At 40.0% G+C, this 19,487-nt stretch overlaps 1 protein-coding gene across 7 annotated transcripts in view; it reads right to left on the bottom strand.

The window, feature by feature from the left end:
• Positions 1 to 19,487, bottom strand: part of agfg1a (ArfGAP with FG repeats 1a) — a 71,909-nt gene that overhangs the window by 42,702 nt on the left and 9,720 nt on the right. For all 7 annotated transcript variants that reach the window (XM_080185892.1, XM_080185896.1, XM_080185893.1 and 4 more), the window contains exons 3-4: positions 11,883 to 11,998; positions 962 to 1,124 (exon numbers count right to left, since the gene is read on the bottom strand). In XM_080185892.1, the coding sequence (XP_080042018.1) occupies positions 962 to 1,124; positions 11,883 to 11,998 (279 nt within the window). The remainder of the gene's footprint in view (positions 1 to 961; positions 1,125 to 11,882; positions 11,999 to 19,487) is intronic.

The following is a 19,487-nucleotide window of genomic DNA, read 5'->3' as shown; positions in this document are numbered from 1 at the left end:
TGGGGTAATAGTATGCAATTCTGAGCAACATTTCTTCAGTGTAATATATTAGCTTTAAATGGAATGTAGCACAGATTCACTTGAATGATAGTTGGACACCAATAGTTAAATTATAAGGAGAGATTATATAGACCAGAGCTGTAGGCTCTGGAATTTAAGAGATGAAGGTTGATTTACTCAAAATGTTCAAGATTTTAAAGAGGAATTGATAGGCTAAGATTGGAAACAATCATTTCCATTTATAGGAGAATCTAAGACTGGGAGAAAAATCAAAGTTAAGAGTGAAATAGGAAACACTTATTAATGCAAAGAGTGGTACATATTTGGAATTCTGTTCTACAAATGACAAATGATGCGAGATCACATGTTGATTTAAAAAGAGATTTTTAGATAGATAGATCTTTGTTACTAAAGATATTAAATAATATGGGGCAAGGACAGATAAATGGCAGTAGATCACAGATCAGCGGCAGTAGATCACAGATCAGCTATAATCTCATTGAATGGTGGAAGAGGCTCAATGGGCCGAGATGGCTGATTCCTAAGTATATAAAGGATTGTTTTCTGATACAAGAGAATAACTGACTGCATTCCAAAATGCTGCCTAAATGCACTGATTCAAAATATTAAGTTGTGGTTACTGGAATATCAAGTCGTGATTATGGAAAGGAAATTGAGCAGAAACTCAAACCACAAGTTCATTTGGAAAAACTAGCATAGATTTCAGCATAATTTGCATCCAAAATTGAAACATCACTCCAGGTGGATTTGTAAGACAGTAGCAAGCTCTCATTTAAGTTACCTCTGCAACCAACATCAAATGATTTACTGGTCATTCCCTCTATGACTGGGGATTTTGCTTTCAGATTTGCTAGTATACACACACAGAATTCATTCACTATTTAAATATACCATATCAAATTTCTGTGATATCTAAATTACTAAGTCATTCCTTACTTACTTGGGTTGGTGTTCCTTTGCTCAAAGGCAGTGCTGGCGTGGTTTCGTAGAGGAGCGACTTTACTGGCTTTACTTCAGGAGTGCTACTCGCACTGCTAGCAGAGGACCCCGAAATAGAAGCATGGGCTGCTGCCACTGCCCAGGCCCGTTCTGCTGGCACAAACCTAGAGGAAAAGAATGCACAAAATGAATCATGCTGGACCAAGAAACCATTCAAAACAGGGCTGTTCCTAAAACAGTTACACTGATAGACACAAAATCAAAGATGCACCATCAATGCTTCTTCCATCACTGAGCCTTCGTAATTTTCAATGAGTGCAGTGCTAGAAGTTGCTAAAGCAACTTATAGTGCTTGCAGCTGCCTTGCAGATATATGGGAATGTGAGGTTTGTTCTAGGGTGGGCAATCAACAAAGTCCGCTGGTCACTGTGGTAGGTTTGCACCAACTTCCATGCAAACGTAGAAGCGTAAAAACCCAAATACAAAATCATCCTAGAATCAGAACATGGAAACAGTGTGAGCATGAGGACAGGACATTCTCCAGCAGAGAAATAAGGTTGTAGAAAAATCAACCATTCTTCAACTGACTGATCTATCTTCCCCTCTCCCCTGATCAGAGCCAGGCCTTTTGGCTAAGATCAAGTGTAGTATTGACATGCTGCACTTGGTTGAAGTCATAAGGTTACATTTCAGCTTCATTTGAAGCAATTTTTTAAAGTGGCATCTCGGCCATTTGGCTAAGATGCAAATAAGATCAAGCCCTGGAGGAGGAGCTACACCTACTCCAGTCAGCTTGGATCATGTAGGTCAAGCCCAAGACAGGAGGTGAGAGCCCTGTCTTGTCAGCTTGGATCGGGAATGTCCCAACTTGTTGGGACTCTGAATTGGGTTTAATTTGACTTGATTGGATTGGAATAAAGTTTAAACAAAAAAATGTGTTCAGCCATACTTTTCATTAGCTTTGACCAATTTCATCTTTGGTACAAAAAACCTGCACCTGGCAGTCAATTGAGGATGTACAAGCACATAATTGACTGAATTTAGACTTGATGCAGCAGCAACAGGAGAAACAACTTGGCTCCAGCTTTACGTCCTGCAGGTACATAAGATTAACACTGTGCCAAAGATCTAGGTGTAATGCAATGAACATTCCTGAAATGGGTGCAATTGGAGAAAAATCACCCCATTTCAACTCAAGAGGTATAGCTAATTCTGTGGGCTTCGGACAAATAGAATTTTGTACCAGAATACTGCTCCAGAATGATGTGATTAATGGCACAACTCATTGATGTCTGAAATAAATTTATGTTTAGCACTATTTCATCTGGGCACAAGTACTACTGAAGTTTCAGGTTCCAATATTCAAGACCAGTTTGGCCAGTACCAGTTATTTCCAAGTTTTACGGCTTTTTCCTTCTACGTATCTGGACGCAAGTCATTAAATCCCTTGCTCTGGTATTTATTGGTGCTTTGTTGCTGTAAAGCAGCACATTATCACTTCTTTACCATCCCAAACTTCTAGGTGCCATATTCCTCCTGAAGCAAAAATAATCCTACAGTGGGATGCATAGTTTATTTCCATGATTTAGACATTGAAAATATAATTGAGAAATTTTAAATCAAAGTGAGTGGTGCCATTACTAGAAAATGAAACATTTTCTGCTGAAGATTCAGTGTCAGAGTCAGACATGCACAACATGGATACAATTTAAGCTATTCGGTCCAATCTTCAATTCAGAAGAACAAATATTACTATTTCAAAGTTATTTTTAAAGTTTATTTATTAGTCACAAGTAAGGCTTACGTTAACACTGCAATGAAGTCATTGTGAAATCACTGTCACTGTAATTCTTCCTGCTTAGAAAGGATAGCAGAACTCGAGGGCACAGCCTCAAGATGTGTGTGTGTGTGTGTGTGTGTGTGTGTGTGTGTGTGTGTGTGTGTGTGTGGGGGGGGGGGGGGGGGGGGGGAGGAGGAGGAGGAGGAGGAGGAGGAGGAGGAGGAGGAGACGCAGCTTAGATCAGAGCTGAGGAGGAACTCCTTCACTCAAAGGGTGGAATTCTCTGCCCGTTGAAGTGGTGGATACCTCGCTAAATATATTTAAGTCACGGGTCGATAGGTTTTTGATAGACAAGAGAATTAAGGGTTATGGAGAGAGAGCGGGAAAGTGGAACTGATCCACTTCAGATCAGCCATGATCTTATCGAGTGGCAGGGCAGGCTCAAAGGGCTAGATGGCCTACTCCTGCTCCTATTTCTTATGTTCTTATGTGAAGTTCCCCGGGTCGCCATACTTCGGCATCTGTTTGGGTCAATGCACCTAACCAGCACGTCTTTCAGATTGTGGGAAGAAACTGGAGCACCCAGAGGAAACACACACAGACACAGGGAGAATGTACAAATTCCACGCAGACTGTAATCCAATCTGGGAATTGACCCTGGGTCCCTGGCACTGTGAATCAGCAGTGCTAACCAAGGTGCCGCCAGTGTGACTTTTTACATCCCACACATCAGTCTTCTTCATTGCCTTAATGAGGGTTCCTACAAATACAATATCAATTAGATTTGAATTGTGGCTTTTCTGCTGTAGGTCTTGAGTTGAAGCTGTTCGGTGTCAATTAGGACTCTTGCAGAAAATGTAAAAAAACGTTGAATTTTATAGGTGGTGAAAATGTTCTAACCACTGTACCAACCCAACCCACTTCTTTTGTTACTGGAATAAAACATTTCAGCAAAATACAAACAAAAGAAACAGTGCAAGTACGTACCGTAATTGACAAGTTAGATTTCTAAAGTGTTCGGTACCTTCAAAAAGTCATCTCAGTACTGTTTATAGGCTGAAGAACAGCAAGTGGAAAATGAGCAGGGGTTGGAGTCGAAAGGAAGAAAATTAAACAGTAGGAGAAAAGCATGATCTTGGGGAAGTGGATTTTAAAAGCAGGGAAAAAGATAGCAATGCTGAGATATTAAGAGGTATTGCACAAGAAAAAGGAACAAGGTGGTTGAAGGGCAGCTGCCAATGGTGGAGTAGGGGAAGAGAGAGGACCACATTGGGACATAAGGCTACAGGAGATCATGAAGGTAAGGAGGGACAATACTGTGGAGGAATTTGAGGGAGAAGGTAAGAGTCTTAAAAGTTGGAAATCTGGGATAGGGGATGCCAGTGGAGGTTGATGAAAATGCAGATTGTAGGAGTGCAGGTGAGTCATGGACCATATCATTTTGAGCAACTTGTAACTAATTAATGGAAAACCAAAAATCAGATAAAACCTGAATCCTTATTATAAATATACACTACAACATTAATCGTTGGCTTAGAAGCCTAACAAAGTTTTAATTATTACAGCTGGTAATATATTATATATTAATTATGTAAATGTCTTGGCAAATCAGGAAACAAATGCACCTCCTTTTCCCCGCCCCCTTGGATATTCTCATTTCCAATAAAAACACACACAGGAAATGAACAGAGATCTTGTACATTCCAACTTGATTACTCCTTCCATTTTTTACTGAATATCTAAATCCACTTTACTGGCCAGGATCTTGACCTAGCAGTGATGAAAGAACAATTATCAAATCAGGATGGTATTTGACCTGGGAGAAAAATCTGAAGATGACAGTTTTCAAACGCACCAGCTGCTGTTAGGAGGACAGGAACTGCATGACAAAAATATCAAGATATATCTAGTTTACAATCTATTATTCTGGTAGTCAACAAACATGTGTTGGGGAGGTGCTACTGTAAAGGTTTGTAGACACTTTGCAACTACAATGAAAGAGTTGGATCTTTAGATTATCATCGAGTATGTGCCAATCAAACAGAACTTTGATATGGACGGTGTTGAGCTTCTTTAGGTTTGTTGCATCTATTCAGGCCGGTAAACAACATTCCAAGAGACTATTCATTTGCAGCTTGTGGAAGGACTTTGCAGAGCCACCCACTGGAGCCTCTGGTCATATATGTGCTGGTCCAGGTGAGTTTCTAGTCAATGGGGAGATATAGAGAGTAGGATGCTTCATGGTAATATTACTGAATGTCAAGGGCGTTTGATTAGGCTCTCCTAAGTTACATATGGTCATTGCCTAGCAATCGTGGGCTCATATGCAACTTGTTAGTTATCAGCTTAGGCCTGAATGTCATCTAGATTTTGCTCATGCTTCATTACCTGAGGAGTTGCAAATTGTGAACAATTGCAATCACCAACAAACACGCCACTTCAAATCTTATGATGGAGGAAAGGTCATCATTGTGAGAACAACTGGGCCTGGGGAGCTGCCTTGATGGCCTGAGATGACTGGCCTCCAATGTTCATCTTCCTTTGTAACACCCACTGTAGTGTAGGCCCCTACTCCCTATCGATTTTAATGTTACTGGGTCTCCTTGATGCCACACCAAGTGAAATGCTGCCTTAATACAAAGAGTAATCACTCTCATGTAATGTAGCTTACATGCATGATTGCCCACAATTCCACTGTCAACTCCTGATACTGTCGTGGCCAACACCGGTGATTTCAATGCGGGCAAACTTCAAGGTGACAGAAAGCAATCTTGTTAAATAGCCTGTTCCAGGCGGAATTAAAAAATACTCATTCACTATTCATTACTATAGTGGGCTTACTGTGCATGACAACATCACATTATTCCATAGGGGTTTAGACCAAAGTGCCACAGCATACATAGCTAGTATTTCACTCCCAAGTGTTAATTTGGGCAATCTGAGGACAAACTAACCTCAAGGCTTCCAGATCACACTCCAGGTGAATGAGTTTAATGAAAATTGTCAGAAGCTAATATCTAATGAACTAATTTTGGGCAAAATGCTCACCTAAATTTAATAGAAAAATTACACTGCTTATTCCTTAAAGAGCTGTAGAAATGGAGATTCTGTTAAAAGTAGTAAATATACTAATCTGGAATGGACATATGTGATGGCAAATCACTCAATTCAGATTTCTGGCAATATGTGGACTCCCAATTATGATTTAGCAAAGTTGTTTGTAAAAGCTCTTGGAAACTGACACATGGAAAATCCTTATTCAAAAAAGGATGTAAGGTTATTCCTAGTCAGTTTATCATTAGTGCTAAGGTTTTAGTAACAGTGGGAAAAAAAAAATCAACAGGTACATGGAGAGATTCCAGTTAGTTGAGGAGAACCAACATGGATTTATAAAAGACTGTGTACTTCTGATTTGATCTGTCACATGTATTGGGATCTAGTAATACATATATTGGGATACAGTGAAAAGTAATGTTTCTGGAGCGCTTTACAGATAAAACATACCATTCATAGAGTATAATAGGGAAGGCGGATAGGAGAGGATGCGGAATATAGTGTTGTAGATACAGATAGGGTGTAGAGAAAGATAAGCTTAATGTATTGTAAGTCCATTCAAAAGTGTGATGGCAGAAGGGAAGAAGCTGTTCCTGAGTCAGTTGGTACGTGTTCTCAGACATTTGTACCTTTTTGCCAACAGAAGAGGGAAGAGAGAATATCCAGGGTGCATGGGGTCCTTGATTATGCAGCTGCTTTTCCGAGGCAGCTGGGAGTGTAGACAGAGTCAACGGATGGGAGGCTGGTTTGCAGGATGGTCAGGACTACATTCATAACCCTTTATTTTTTTTGTGGCCTTGATCAAAACAGGAGACATACTATGCTGTGATACATTTAGAAAAGATGCTTTCTATGGTTCATCTGTAAACATTGGTGAGAGTTGTTGCGGACATGCCAAATTTCCTTAGCCTCCTCAAAAAGTAAAAGCATTGGTGGGTTTTCTTAACTATAGTGTCAGCATGGAGAGGCCAAGACAGGTTTGTTGGTGATCTGAACACCTAGAAACTTGAAGCTCCCAACCATTTTCACTTCGGCCTCATAGATATAGCAGGGGCATGTCCTCCACTACGTTTCCTGAAGTCGATGACTATCTCCTTCATTTTACCGACATTGAGGGGGAGATTATTGTTGTCGCACCATTTCACCAGTCATCCAAGCCACTATGGTGGTGTCATCAGCAAACTGATGACACATGATTGATGATTTAAAAAGGACACTGGGCACTTGAGGGGAATAAATTTGGAGGATTCGAAGGATAGAACAAGAGAATAGGATTAAGTGGATTGCTCTACAGGGAACCAGCATGGATAACCACCAAGCCATCATGGCTACGACTAGGTGATTAAGCAGTGAATTTGAATGTGTTTAAAAGACAGAGGACAATGCTTTGATTCTGGCATCTACAGCACCCTGGATGGATGAATGACCATCCAATTTTCTAGTTTGTGTGTCAAATGCTCATAGTACTGGGAGGCATCACAAATTATCAACACAATTACTTGAAGATTTACCAAACTAATTATCAGCCAAAACTATGTTGTTGGTTTTCTGCATGACATTTTGCTGATTGGGATGAAGCTGAGTCTGTATTTTAAATATCAGTAAATGCAGACATAAAAAGATGGAGGGATGGAGAGTTTGTTAGCAACACGTTTCTACGACATGCTTTTCATGCTGCTGCCTTCTTACAGAAGGAAATGAAAATGTTTTCATTGAACTGTTAGGTTATTATTACGATTCCAGTAAACACAGCATTACTGCATGGTATGTGAAGTACTAATTTATCTATTGGTTGAGAAGATGTGCAGTTTGGTGATTTTGCAATGCAAATGAAACTATCAACAACCTCCAGCATCACATTGTCAGTGCTGATGGATGGCAGTATGGCAATATCGTGATGGTAATTGTCAAACTCTTTAGAAGGCATAAGTGAATACTGTTATAGGTGTTCCTCTGTATGGAATGTTTCTGCCGCATCGTCAGCATCAAACAACTTTCTGATACAGATTTAGTGCACCTTTGTCTTGGATCAACAGCTTTCTGTCACTTCCAGTATGCAAGTAGCAATGCTATGCAGATGACCTTAAGGCCAATGACAACAGCAAAAAGAATAATATGCCAAAGAGTGTTGGTACAAGAACACAACTCTGTTTGAGCTCAACAGGTTCTAATGCTGCCTTATCATAGCCGATCTTACCCATCATGCCCTTGTCGAAAGAGGAGATCACGTTGAATCATCTAGGCCAATTTTCTCTAGCAGCTTAAATAGACTGCCTCTGCTTACGTAGATTAATGCCTTGGTGAGATCAATGATGGCAATATATTGTGTTCTTTGGTCACAGCATTTCCCTTGCAGTTGCCCGACTGAAATTTGTAGATATTCCAGGTTTGAAACCACAGTGGGATTCAGAATTGATGCATTCTGCCAAAATCAGCAGTCTAACAAAGACAACATTCTCTCAACGTTCAGCCACTAGATGCTTCAATAATTGGTGGAATCACCATGGTATAACTTTTAACCTGAGTTTGTTTATTTGGTTTGACCTTAAAACAGGCCACGGTTATCTTTGTTTTTGTGCAGGGTCACATACATCTTGGAGCACTGCCCTGTCCCTCCAGCAGTGACAGGAGATTTGGCAGACACTACAGGAGTACCAGTTTCCATACCTGAGTTCAGGCAGTATAGCATCATCTAGAACTTTACCCATGGCAAGTAAGACAATAGCTTTGCTAAGCTTCTCAACTGGGGGTTCAATATTGAGCTCTACCATAACAGGCAGTCTTCCAAGGCATCTAGACCTTCCTCAGTGACTGTTCTCCCTGGAGTACAACTCATGATAGGGTTCGACCATGTCTCCAATTGCTTATTGCAGCTGATGACAACTTCCCTGCCTTTGTTTTCAATGAAGCCATTTACTTTACTGATGGACTCATTGCCTTTTTGATCCCTTTATACATGCTCCAACATTCCCTTGTTGAAGAATATTCCGATAGAGTTGTGACCAGTGATTGGCGCACTACTTTGAACGGCACTAAGTCACTGAGTTTTATCACTAGATCTCTCTTATAACTAGTAATAGTGTACTGCTTGGATAAACCAACTGAGGTAAGGCTGCACAGCCATTTGGTGATGCAGAGAGACACCAACATTGCGAGTTCAATTTCTGTACCGGCTGAGGTTATTCATGAAGGCCCCGCCTTCTCAACTTTGCCCCTTGCCTGAGGTGTGGTAATCCTCATCATAAATCACCATCAGTCTCAGACTATGGTCACCTAGGACTATGGTGACTTTATTCCATCAGAATAGGATGTTTATCAAGATATGTACAATCTAATGAATAACACGACCTCAGTCATGATTACTTGACTGACAATAATTAATCTGAGCATTGCAAAAGTTATCAGCATTTTCCTGTTAACGTTGAGAGCTTTTATGTTTCCAAAAACATTTTTCTAAATCCTACTACTTATTCTAACTATTTCATTTTTATTAAAATTATCCTTGTCACAAAGATTTTGATGAAAAAGTCATGGATGAAGTAATGCAACAGATAAGCTTTAGTATCCTAAGCTAATTTAATTACTCTATGATAAGTGCATACTATCCTAAACTAGATCAATTCACCCAGCATGAAAATAAATTAAATCAAATCCTTGGAGATACTAAAGTAAACAAATCTGCAGGTGTTAAAATCATGAGTACAGCATCCAGCTTACTTCACCCTTAAATAAGCTATAAACATTGTTATTGAAAGTGATAAAATGTGGATTATTCATTCAAATTGTGATAAAGCAAAAAAAATTCAAGTCACTCCTCTCCTATCAATATTATTTAATTAAAAATTACAATATGGCTCTCATGCCAAAGTAGTATAGACAATATATGAAAAGACTGATAAAGTGCACGCACCTGATTTACTTCATGGCTTAGAGGCATGTTATCAATGTATACATTTTCAAACCTAATTCTGTAAATCAAGGGCAGGGATCTTCATATGGAATTCCTCAAAGTCATTTTACTCAAAGCTCCTCAGAGAGCATTGGAGTGCAGAATAACATGCAGCATTTATTTAGAATAATTTATCAAATCTCAACAGTTGCCACTTCATGGAACAAGTTGTCACCTAGAGCAAACCTCAGCTGAAATTGTCAATACTTTAAAAAGGCAAACACATACCCCAACTTTCACCAGCAGCACAGGATAATGAGCTTTACAATAAAATAGAAGAGATGAAAAAATGAACAGGTCCTGCACATGAGCCTTGTTGAGCTACATGTGAGTCTTACCTTTTTCTTCTGATATTGTACTTAGTTTTGCTGAAGTTGAAATTTAAGCATTACATTCACAATGGTTCCTCCTTTCCAAAGCGAGACGAAATACTATTTTGAAATAAAACGTGATAATTTCTCACCATGCAGCAGGAAAGGTCAAGAGGATTTAAGCTTCCACATTTTCATTTTCCTATGTGCCAGATGCACATCTAACCACCCTGTATGGCGCAACATCTGCTGTATTCTACATCCTCAAACCCAACAAGATTACCCTTCTTATATACCAGCTTTACCCACTATCTGAATACATGTTGAAAGACTGATAATCTTACTCGGATTTATTTATATCCAATTCCAGAATAGGAATGTAACCTTTTATTCATGAATGCAACAGGCACAATGGTATGACATTTTCCCTACTGCAAAATACTGCATATCCTCTGTCACTCCTTTGGGTTTATCCCTATTTTACTAAAAATGAAGGCAATATAGTTAAATCTGGAGATCTGATCTTGAACATATGCTATCAAATTATTGACAAGGAAATTAGCCAGGGAATAATTTTGGTTCACGTGATACCTTTCATAACATGTCAGATAATTAGCTGGCAGGACTGCATCAATAGCAAGCCCAGCAACATGGTGAAGACTATTCTGACTAATTTAACTGCAACTGATCTTCTAGATCAAAATATTTAACAACACCCAGATCCCACTGCAACTTCTGTCACATCAATTCTTTAATAAATGTAATCCTAAAGATTTAGGTTCAGGTTTGAAAATGCGCAAAGGACAGCAGGTAAAGGCTAAGTGTGAGAGACAGAATTTTACGTAAAAGCATTTATTAGTCAACCATTATGATCACTTCTGTTTATTTCAATTTAAGATTCTTAATAGTGCCTCCGTCACACCCATTACAGTAATTAAAGTGGGATTATGACAAAGTGGTACCTGTGGAGATGTGCTGAAAGCCAAGGTACTTTTGGTCATCTGTTTTGGAGGTCCTAAAGTTAAAGGATTCTGGGTTAGAATCTTTGAGCTTCTGAATAATTTAAAAAATAATATTTATGTTTCAGTCTTAATAGCCATAGGAATCCTAAGTGAACCACCATTGCATATGACACTGAGCAGATCAGATTATTTCCTATATGGCTATTAATATTGGAAAGTTGACACTTCATGAATGATGCTTCCATTATTTGGGACCCCTTGTGGAAATATCCCTGAATTGAATAACCTTAATTCACAGAATGCCTACAGTTAGGACACTGCTTTGTTCGCTGAGCTATAACATGGCATCAGAAGTCATGCCTGTTACTCCCTTCTCTTCTCCATGACGGATTTTCCCCTTCCACATGACACACCTCATCACACATTTCTCCATTCCCTGTGCACTTCCCATATTTTTACATGACATTTAAGAGTGTGCTGACATTTTTTTATGTCTTCATATTCCCTTTCTTCCCCCCGATACATCTTCTTGTATACTTCCAATTTCCTTGTGCAATGCCTTAAAAGTGCTACGTTTCCCATTTAATAGCATCCGACATGAACCTGTTCCACTTGCTTCCTCCCATCATGGTACTTCATTTCCCATGTACCTCTTTTGCGCTTCCCTGCATTATTAACACAAAGCTCACTGCTTTGTGGCATTGGCATGAATGTGCACAATCTTTTCATGTTCTACTTATAGATTTTGAGCCAAGGTCTGATAGCAGGTGAGCTGAATTTGCTTTGAATGAATATCACAGGGGATTTGACTGGCACATCTCACTGTTTAACCAGGCCACATAAACAACCAGAGATTTAACATTTACCATCTCTTCTTCTCGTATTTTTCCTGCAGGAAATCTTTGACTTTCTGAGGATCTCTGAAATCTGGATAAACTGATGATCTGTCATCGTACAATCCCAGCCAAATCTGTTTACAGACCTGAATAATAAAATGCAGAAAATGGCATCCTGTTAAATATGCCAAATGTACCAGTTTTAAGGATTTATCTTTTATCTTTGTATCTGTTCTTCACCAATTTTGCACAGATGTACTCCAAGGATGCAAATCTAACTTCATGCCGTCAAAGAAATTCACATCTAAAAGGGCAGATTATACATTCATTCACAATGTTCTTTTATTTAAAAAACGTCACCTGTGTCGTATTGGCTATATAACCTGCACAATCAATAAAATGAATCAGATGAGATGGACAGATGGACAAAGAGTAATCCAGCTGGGCCAGATACTGTAAGCAACTAGTTAAGCCCCAGAAGCAAGCAACATTCTTGAAAATATTGCAGAAAGGCTTGGTCCTCCATCCAATTCAGGATGAGGCACTAAATAGGCACTGAGGCTTTGCGGTTTACTAGTTGAAAAATCTACAAAGGTTCTGCTATGAACCCTTGGATACATACACTCCACTTTTTTTTTAATTTATCAAATTTAACGTACTCTAGATTTAATATTCAAATGACATAACTGAAGAAGCACTGAATCGGTCAACAAACTTAAGTGGTTATATATGCTACAGTCAGGGATAGAGCTGTGGAAATGTTTTAAGAGGTCAAATTATTTAAATCGATTTTCTTCAAGGAAAAGTACGTATACATTTTATGAAGACATTGTAGAACTGGACATGAAATACTTAAAGGAATACATTAAAGTAGTCTGTACTTAGTGTACTGTTCCAATTATATGCACAATGTGAAGGGGAGGGTCAAGGTAGCTTTATGGCAGTTCCTGGGATTTTGGTATTTCGTGGGAGGATCAAAGGTTTTACAATATGCCAGTCAGCCTTGTAAGATCAGGGCACTGGCCTTTGTGACATATTAGAAAGGAAATATTATTTTGTGCTTTTTTTGCTTCTCTCAGGAAAGTGAGAGTGTGTGTGTGTGTGTGTGTGTGTGTGTGTGCGCGCGCGCGCATATATGTGTGTAAGCGTGTATGTGCGCACATGCGCGCTCAGGTTATGTGGATATCCAGGAATAGGTTCTAGATTGTTTGTTACTTCTCAAGTTATCCCTCTTTTTGACTGCCCTATGCTGACGAAACTGCCATATCTGACCATAGTGGGAAAAACCAAGCTGGGGGTCGGGATGGAGGAATATTCATTTTTGTACTTAGCTGCATCACGTACACTAATCTATATATTTTTTAAATTGGTTCCATGATTCAGTGTATAGTTAGAGGAATACACTGGGCTGTAATGCAATGTGCATGTTTTTCAACAAATATTTGTTCTGCAGTAAGTAAACCCAACCATTGTGCAGTAAGTAAATGGAACAACATAATTTCTATAGCATTTTGGATTGCAGTCCAGATTCCTGTATTATTTATGTAACTAGCTGGTGTGGTACCATAATGTTTACAGCAATTAATCATTTTGGCCACAAATTTTCAACATCCATCTACTAAATTAAAGTGAAACTTAACATATTTGTTAATTTAGTTATTAGTGTCACAAATATACGATGAAGTTACAATGTAAATTCCCTAGTCACCACACTCTGGCACCTGTTCAGGTACACTGAAGGAGAATTTAGCATGGCCAATGCACCAAACCAGTACATCTTTTGGACTCTGTGAGGAAATTGTAGCACCCAGAGGAAACCCATGTGGATACGGTGAAAACATGCAGACTCTGCACAGACAGTGACCCAAGTCAGAAATCAAATCCGGGTCCCTGGTGTGGTGATGCAGCAGTGCTAACCATTGCCACCGTGCATTTGTATAGCACTTTTAACAATGAAACATCTCAAGGTGCTTCACAAGAGCATTAAAGAACAAAGTATGACAAACAATCATGTGACCAAAAACTTGATCAAAGAGGAATATTTTAAGACGCGTCACAAAAGACGTAGAAATAAGAAAGCAACTCCAAAGCTTGGGGCCAAACCACCAATGGTAGAATAATGATAATTGGGATGCACAAGAAGCCAAAATTAAGGAAGTGCAGATATTGCAAAGTACAGAGGGCATGAAAGGCATAGGGAAAGGCATGTCCATGGAGCGATTGGAAAACAAGGATTAGAATTTTAAAATCAAGACTTACTTTACCAGGAACTAATTAGCTCAGTGAGCACATCAATGACTGAAGAATAGGATTTTCTGCAAGTTAAAACATGGGCAGCAGAATTTAGGAAGTTTACGGAAGTGTTCTGGAATAGTTGAGTCTAGAGGTGACTACAGTATTACTTTGAACTGAACCTCCTGCATTCTGTTGCAGAGATAGTGTAAAAGCCTGTTTTCTTATTTCTTTCATTTACTCCTCAGTTAACTGGTGACCTAGTTTTCACTTCCAGGCTTAAAGATTTTCAATGTCATCTTTTGAACTAGAGGAAAACGTGTTAGAGACGAGTTTGCAAAACCTTATTGGAGACTGAACACAGTTTCAAAGGAAATAGCTCACAGTGAAAGATATTTTCAGCATGCCTGTAAGTTGAGAAATTGTCAAGGTGAACACTTTTGATGGGTGTCAGTGCTAATCTAGGCCCCCAAAAGCCTTCTTTATGGAAACAGTCATGTAACCAAAAGCTCAAAATCCTTCTGATCTTCAATCATATTAACTACAAACTGTGTGTGCAATTCATTCATTAAACATACAGAAGTATATCTCCAAAAGAGTTCAAGTTATTATAAAGAAACACAATAACAATGGCAATTCTAGTTCCGATGTATGTTGAGTACATGAACAAACAAAAAGAACAAACCTCGCAATTATATAGCATCTTTCTTGTCCTTTGGACGTACTACTTAAGTATCTTTGGAGTGCAGCAATTGTTATCATTTAGGCAAATGCAGAACCCAACTTACATTCAGCAAGATCCATAAGGAGGATTGGACAAAATGGCCAATTAACCTGTATTTTTGGTGGTGTTGGCGAGAAATATGTAGCAACTAGGGTCACTGAAAGTATTCAAGACTGAGCTTGACAGATTTTGATCTATAAGGAAATTAAAGGTTATGGGAGACAGATAGTAAAGTGGAGTTATGGCCACATTCACATCAACATGATCTTACTGAATGGCAGAGCAGGCTCAAGAGACCAAAAGGCCTACTCCCACTCCTATCTCTTATGTTCTTTGACCTGTGCACATACGATTTACCCACTCTTCTTTGAATAGCACTAAAGAATCTTATATCCAACTGAATAGGTTTAATATTTCATGCTAGCACACCTCAGTACTGCATTGATCTATCAGCCGAGGCTTATTTTATACTGGGGATTGGATCCAGAATCTTTTGACTACAGAATTGTTCTGCTTAGAGAAGAGATTTGAATGGGATGTTAAAAGGGCTGTAACATCCAGGCTCTCCAGCATTGGGGAGGTACTGGAGGTGGAAAGAAAGCACCTCCCCCCAAGAGGATTTCCCCACCCTCTCTGACTAACCCCCCTACCCTACAACCTGCCCAGCTGCTTAGGACAGCTCCCCACTATCCCAATCCAGCCCCCCTCCTTCCCAGTTGGACAGCCTTCCCCACCCGCTGGCTGAACTACTTCCCTGAATGCTGTGAGTGTTTAGGGTTTGGAATGCACAGTCCAAGAGTATGCAGGTTCAATCAGAGATGCAAAAGGGACTGGGATAAACACCTGAAGATAAAAGAATTGCAGGAGTGCAAATATGAGGTAGAATTGGAGAAGTTAGAATTGTAATCCTTGGAGAGAGGCAGCTGAGAGGAGATTTGACAGAAATATTCAAAATCATGAAAGGACTGGATAAGTAGAAAGAGACAAACTTTTTGTCTTTCTGTTGTAGAAAAATGCTTGAATCTGTCATCAAGGTGAAAATAGCGAGGCATCTTGAGAAGAATTGTTTGATAGAGCAGACACAGCACGGTTTCATTAAGGGGAAGTTGTGTCTGACGAATTTATTGGAATTCTATGAGGATGTGTCTAGTGCGGTGGATAGAGGGAAACCGGTGGATGTGGTGTTTCTTGATTTTCAGAAGGCGTTTGATAAGATGCCGCATAAAAGGTTGTTACAGAAGGTTAGGGGGCATGGAGTTGGGGGTAGGGTGTTAGCGTGCATAGGGGATTGGCTGTCAAATAGGAGGCAGAGAGTGGGTGTCAATGGGTGCTATTTGGATTGGCGGTTGGTGACTAGTGGAGTGCCCCAGGGATCGGTGCTGGGGCCTCAGCTTTTTACCATTTATATGGATGATCTGGAGGAGGGAACCGAGTGTAAGGTGTCGAAATTTGCTGATGACACAAAGATAAGTGGAACGGCAAATTGTGCAGAAGGTGTGGAAAGTCTGCAGAGGGATCTAGATAGGCTGAGCGAATGGGCGAGGACCCGGCAGATGGAATACAATGTTGGCAAGTGTGAGGTTATCCACTTTGGTAGGAATAATGGTAGGAAGGACTACTACTTACAGGGCAAAAAGCTGCAGCATGCTACGGTGCAGAGTCGCAAAAACCCAACCTACAGGTGGTCAGGAAGGCAAGTGGGATGCTGGCCTTCATAGCGAGGGGGATTGAATATAAAAGTAGGGAGGTCTTGCTGCAATTGTACAGGGCACTGTTGAGGCCGCAGCTGGAGTACTGTGTGCAGTTTTGGTCGCCGTACCTGCGCAAGGATATTTCGGCCTTGGAGGGAGTGCAGAGGAGGTTCACTAGGCTGATACCGGAGTTGAGGGGGTTCAGCTATGAGGAGAGGCTGAATAGACTGGGCTTGTACTCGTTAGAGTTTAGAAGGATGAGGGGAGATCTCATTGAGACGTATAAGATGATGAAAGGGACAGATAGGGTAGAGGTGGAGAGGTTCTTCCCGCTCAGAAAGGACAGCAGGACTAGAGGGCACAGCCTCAAGATAATGGGGGGGTGCAGTTTAGAACAGAGTTGAGGAGGAACTTCTTCACTCAAAGGGTGGTGAATCCCTGGAATTCTCTGCCCGTTGAAGTGGTTGAGGCTACCTCGCTAAATATATTTAAGACGCGGGTAGATAGGTTTTTGGTAGGCAAGGGGATTAAGGGTTATGGGGAGAAAGCGGGAAAGTGGAACTGAGCCACTTCAGATCAGCCATGATCTTGTTGAATGGCAGGGCAGGCTCGAAGTGCTAGATGGCCTACTCCTGCTCCTATTTCTTATGTTCTTATGTTTTCCCACCCATAAAAGGATCAAGAACGAGAGGGCACAGATTTAAACTGATCTGCAAAAGAAACTAATGTGATGCGAGAAAAACCTTGTTCACACAATGAGTGGTTTGGGTCTGGAATACCGTGCCTGCCGTAAGTGTGGTGGAGGCAGGTTGTAGACTCAGGTAACACTATCAATACGTCTCACTCTCAATGTTATTTTACTTTCTAACTCTTCTGTTTCCATCCAAAAATGATTAACATTTTTCCCATTTGTAGTAAGGTTGGATCCTAGCACGCACATTTTGATATTCCGTCATTCAACAATTTCCTGTGAATCATATGATAGAATCATAGAATTCCGACAGTGCAAAAGAAGCTATTCAGCCCACTGAGTCTGCATCAACTCTCCAATAGAATATTTTACCCAGGTCCTCTGCCCCACCCTATTCCTACAATCCCATACATTTACCATGTCTAATAGGGTGGCACGGTGGCACAGTGCTTAGCACTGCTACCTCTCAGCGTCAGGGACCCGGGTTTGATTCCCGGCTTGGGTCATTGTCTGTGTAGAGTTTGCACATTCTCCCTGTGTCTGTGTGGGTTTCCTCTGGGTGCTCCGGTTTCCTCCCACAAGTTGGACTGGCCATGCTAAAGTTTCCTTCAGTGTACCCGAACAGGTGCCAGTGTGTGGCAACTAGGGGATTTTCACAGTAACTTCACTGCAGTGTAAGCCTACTTGTGACTAATAAACTTTTTAAACTCCATCTAACCTACACATCTTGGGAAGGTGAGGGGCAATTTAGCATGTCCCACCTACCTAAACAGCACATTTTTGGATCTCTAAATCTAGTTACATAAAAACTATAATGGTTCTAAACAATTCATTTACAAGACTTATTCCACTCGATGTTTAGTTTCTATCAAGAATTTCTCATATTTTGAAACATTGTAAAACATTCGACTAAGAAGGCATTTTCACAGCTCTGAACGCAGGTCCAATGTTCTGGGGAGCACATCCAACTGATGAAAACATTCCAATAACAAGAGTGGGGGCTGGGTTCCACAAGGTTTAAGTCATTTAAGCGGTGGTAAAGCAAAGACTTTAAGTAAATTATTTTATGGTAAATTATTAGCTGATGGGTAAAACTTGCTGAACGACAAGAAAACAAAATAATGCAATAACTACCGACTTGATTATTCAAAATGGAATCCGATGCATTTCTAATTGAGTAAGAATTAAAATAAACTGAGGGAATCTTAACTCTCCAAGTTGATTCAAGCTCCTCATAAAGGAGGTAGTAATTGTGCACAAAGGAAAAGGCAGCGTGAGATGAACAGGTATTCATAAAATTGCAGCTATACATTTGTGATTCAAGCTATTTATAAATTTGCTGACAAAACAAATTTCAAGTTCAGAACAAAACTATTTTTAACCTGTGATCGTCAGTTAGTGCCAAGTTTGATCTACAGAGACAGGCACCAATTGTTGCCACATCTTAGCATTTCCTATAGTTTCCACAGCATTCATTCTGGAGAACAGTTTACATTTCTCTATAATGCTTCTGCTTATTGTCCACACTTCTCTGTATTAGGGGTTATGGTAAAATAGGGATCAGAAAAATATCAGCCATGATTGAAAGGTGGAGCACACTCGATGGGGCAAGTGGTCTAATTCTGCTCCTATGTCTTATGGTCTTATTAATATTTTACCTAGTACCTAAACAAAACCTATTTCAAACATTTCCCTAGAACGATAAATGCAATTTGTAACGATCTACTTCTGGTTCAGCAAGTTGTAACTAGATCATCAATAAAACAGAATTGAAAAATGTGGTACAATGGCACCAGAACAGAAGACATTTTATGCATGCATGTGGATTGGCCCATCAGTGCAAAATATAATGTTGAGTAAAATCTACAGCATGGTTCACTTACATTACATTCAAAAGCAAATGGTATAAGATGTAACACGCAAGGCACTCTTTGCTGAGTGATACAACATCACAAACCATGAGGGACTATTCCAAAATGACTGAATAGTGTACACTGGGATTGAACAAAAGACTGGAACCTGGTGCATCTCCATTTTAATTGTTAACTAACTGTCTGACTGACCCCCAAAGACCCAAGTTCTATCTGTATACATATTGCTTATTTTCTGCTTTGCCCTGTTTGAATTTTGTGGACGAGGTTGGTGGTTTGTTAAGAGCTACTCCTAAGTTAAAGCAAACTAACTGCGAATGCTGGAAATTTGAATTGACAGAAGATGCTCCAAGCACTCAGCAGGTCAGGTAGCATCTGTGGAGTGAAAGACAGAGCTAAGGACTATGACCTTTCATCAGACAGGAA

The sequence above is a fragment of the Carcharhinus amblyrhynchos genome, chromosome 3 (genome assembly GCF_965287045.1).
Source record: "Carcharhinus amblyrhynchos chromosome 3, sCarAmb.v2.hapA, whole genome shotgun sequence".
In the NCBI taxonomy this organism is placed as follows: domain Eukaryota; kingdom Metazoa; phylum Chordata; class Chondrichthyes; order Carcharhiniformes; family Carcharhinidae; genus Carcharhinus; species Carcharhinus amblyrhynchos.
This window is presented reverse-complemented; position numbering and strand designations above follow the sequence as displayed.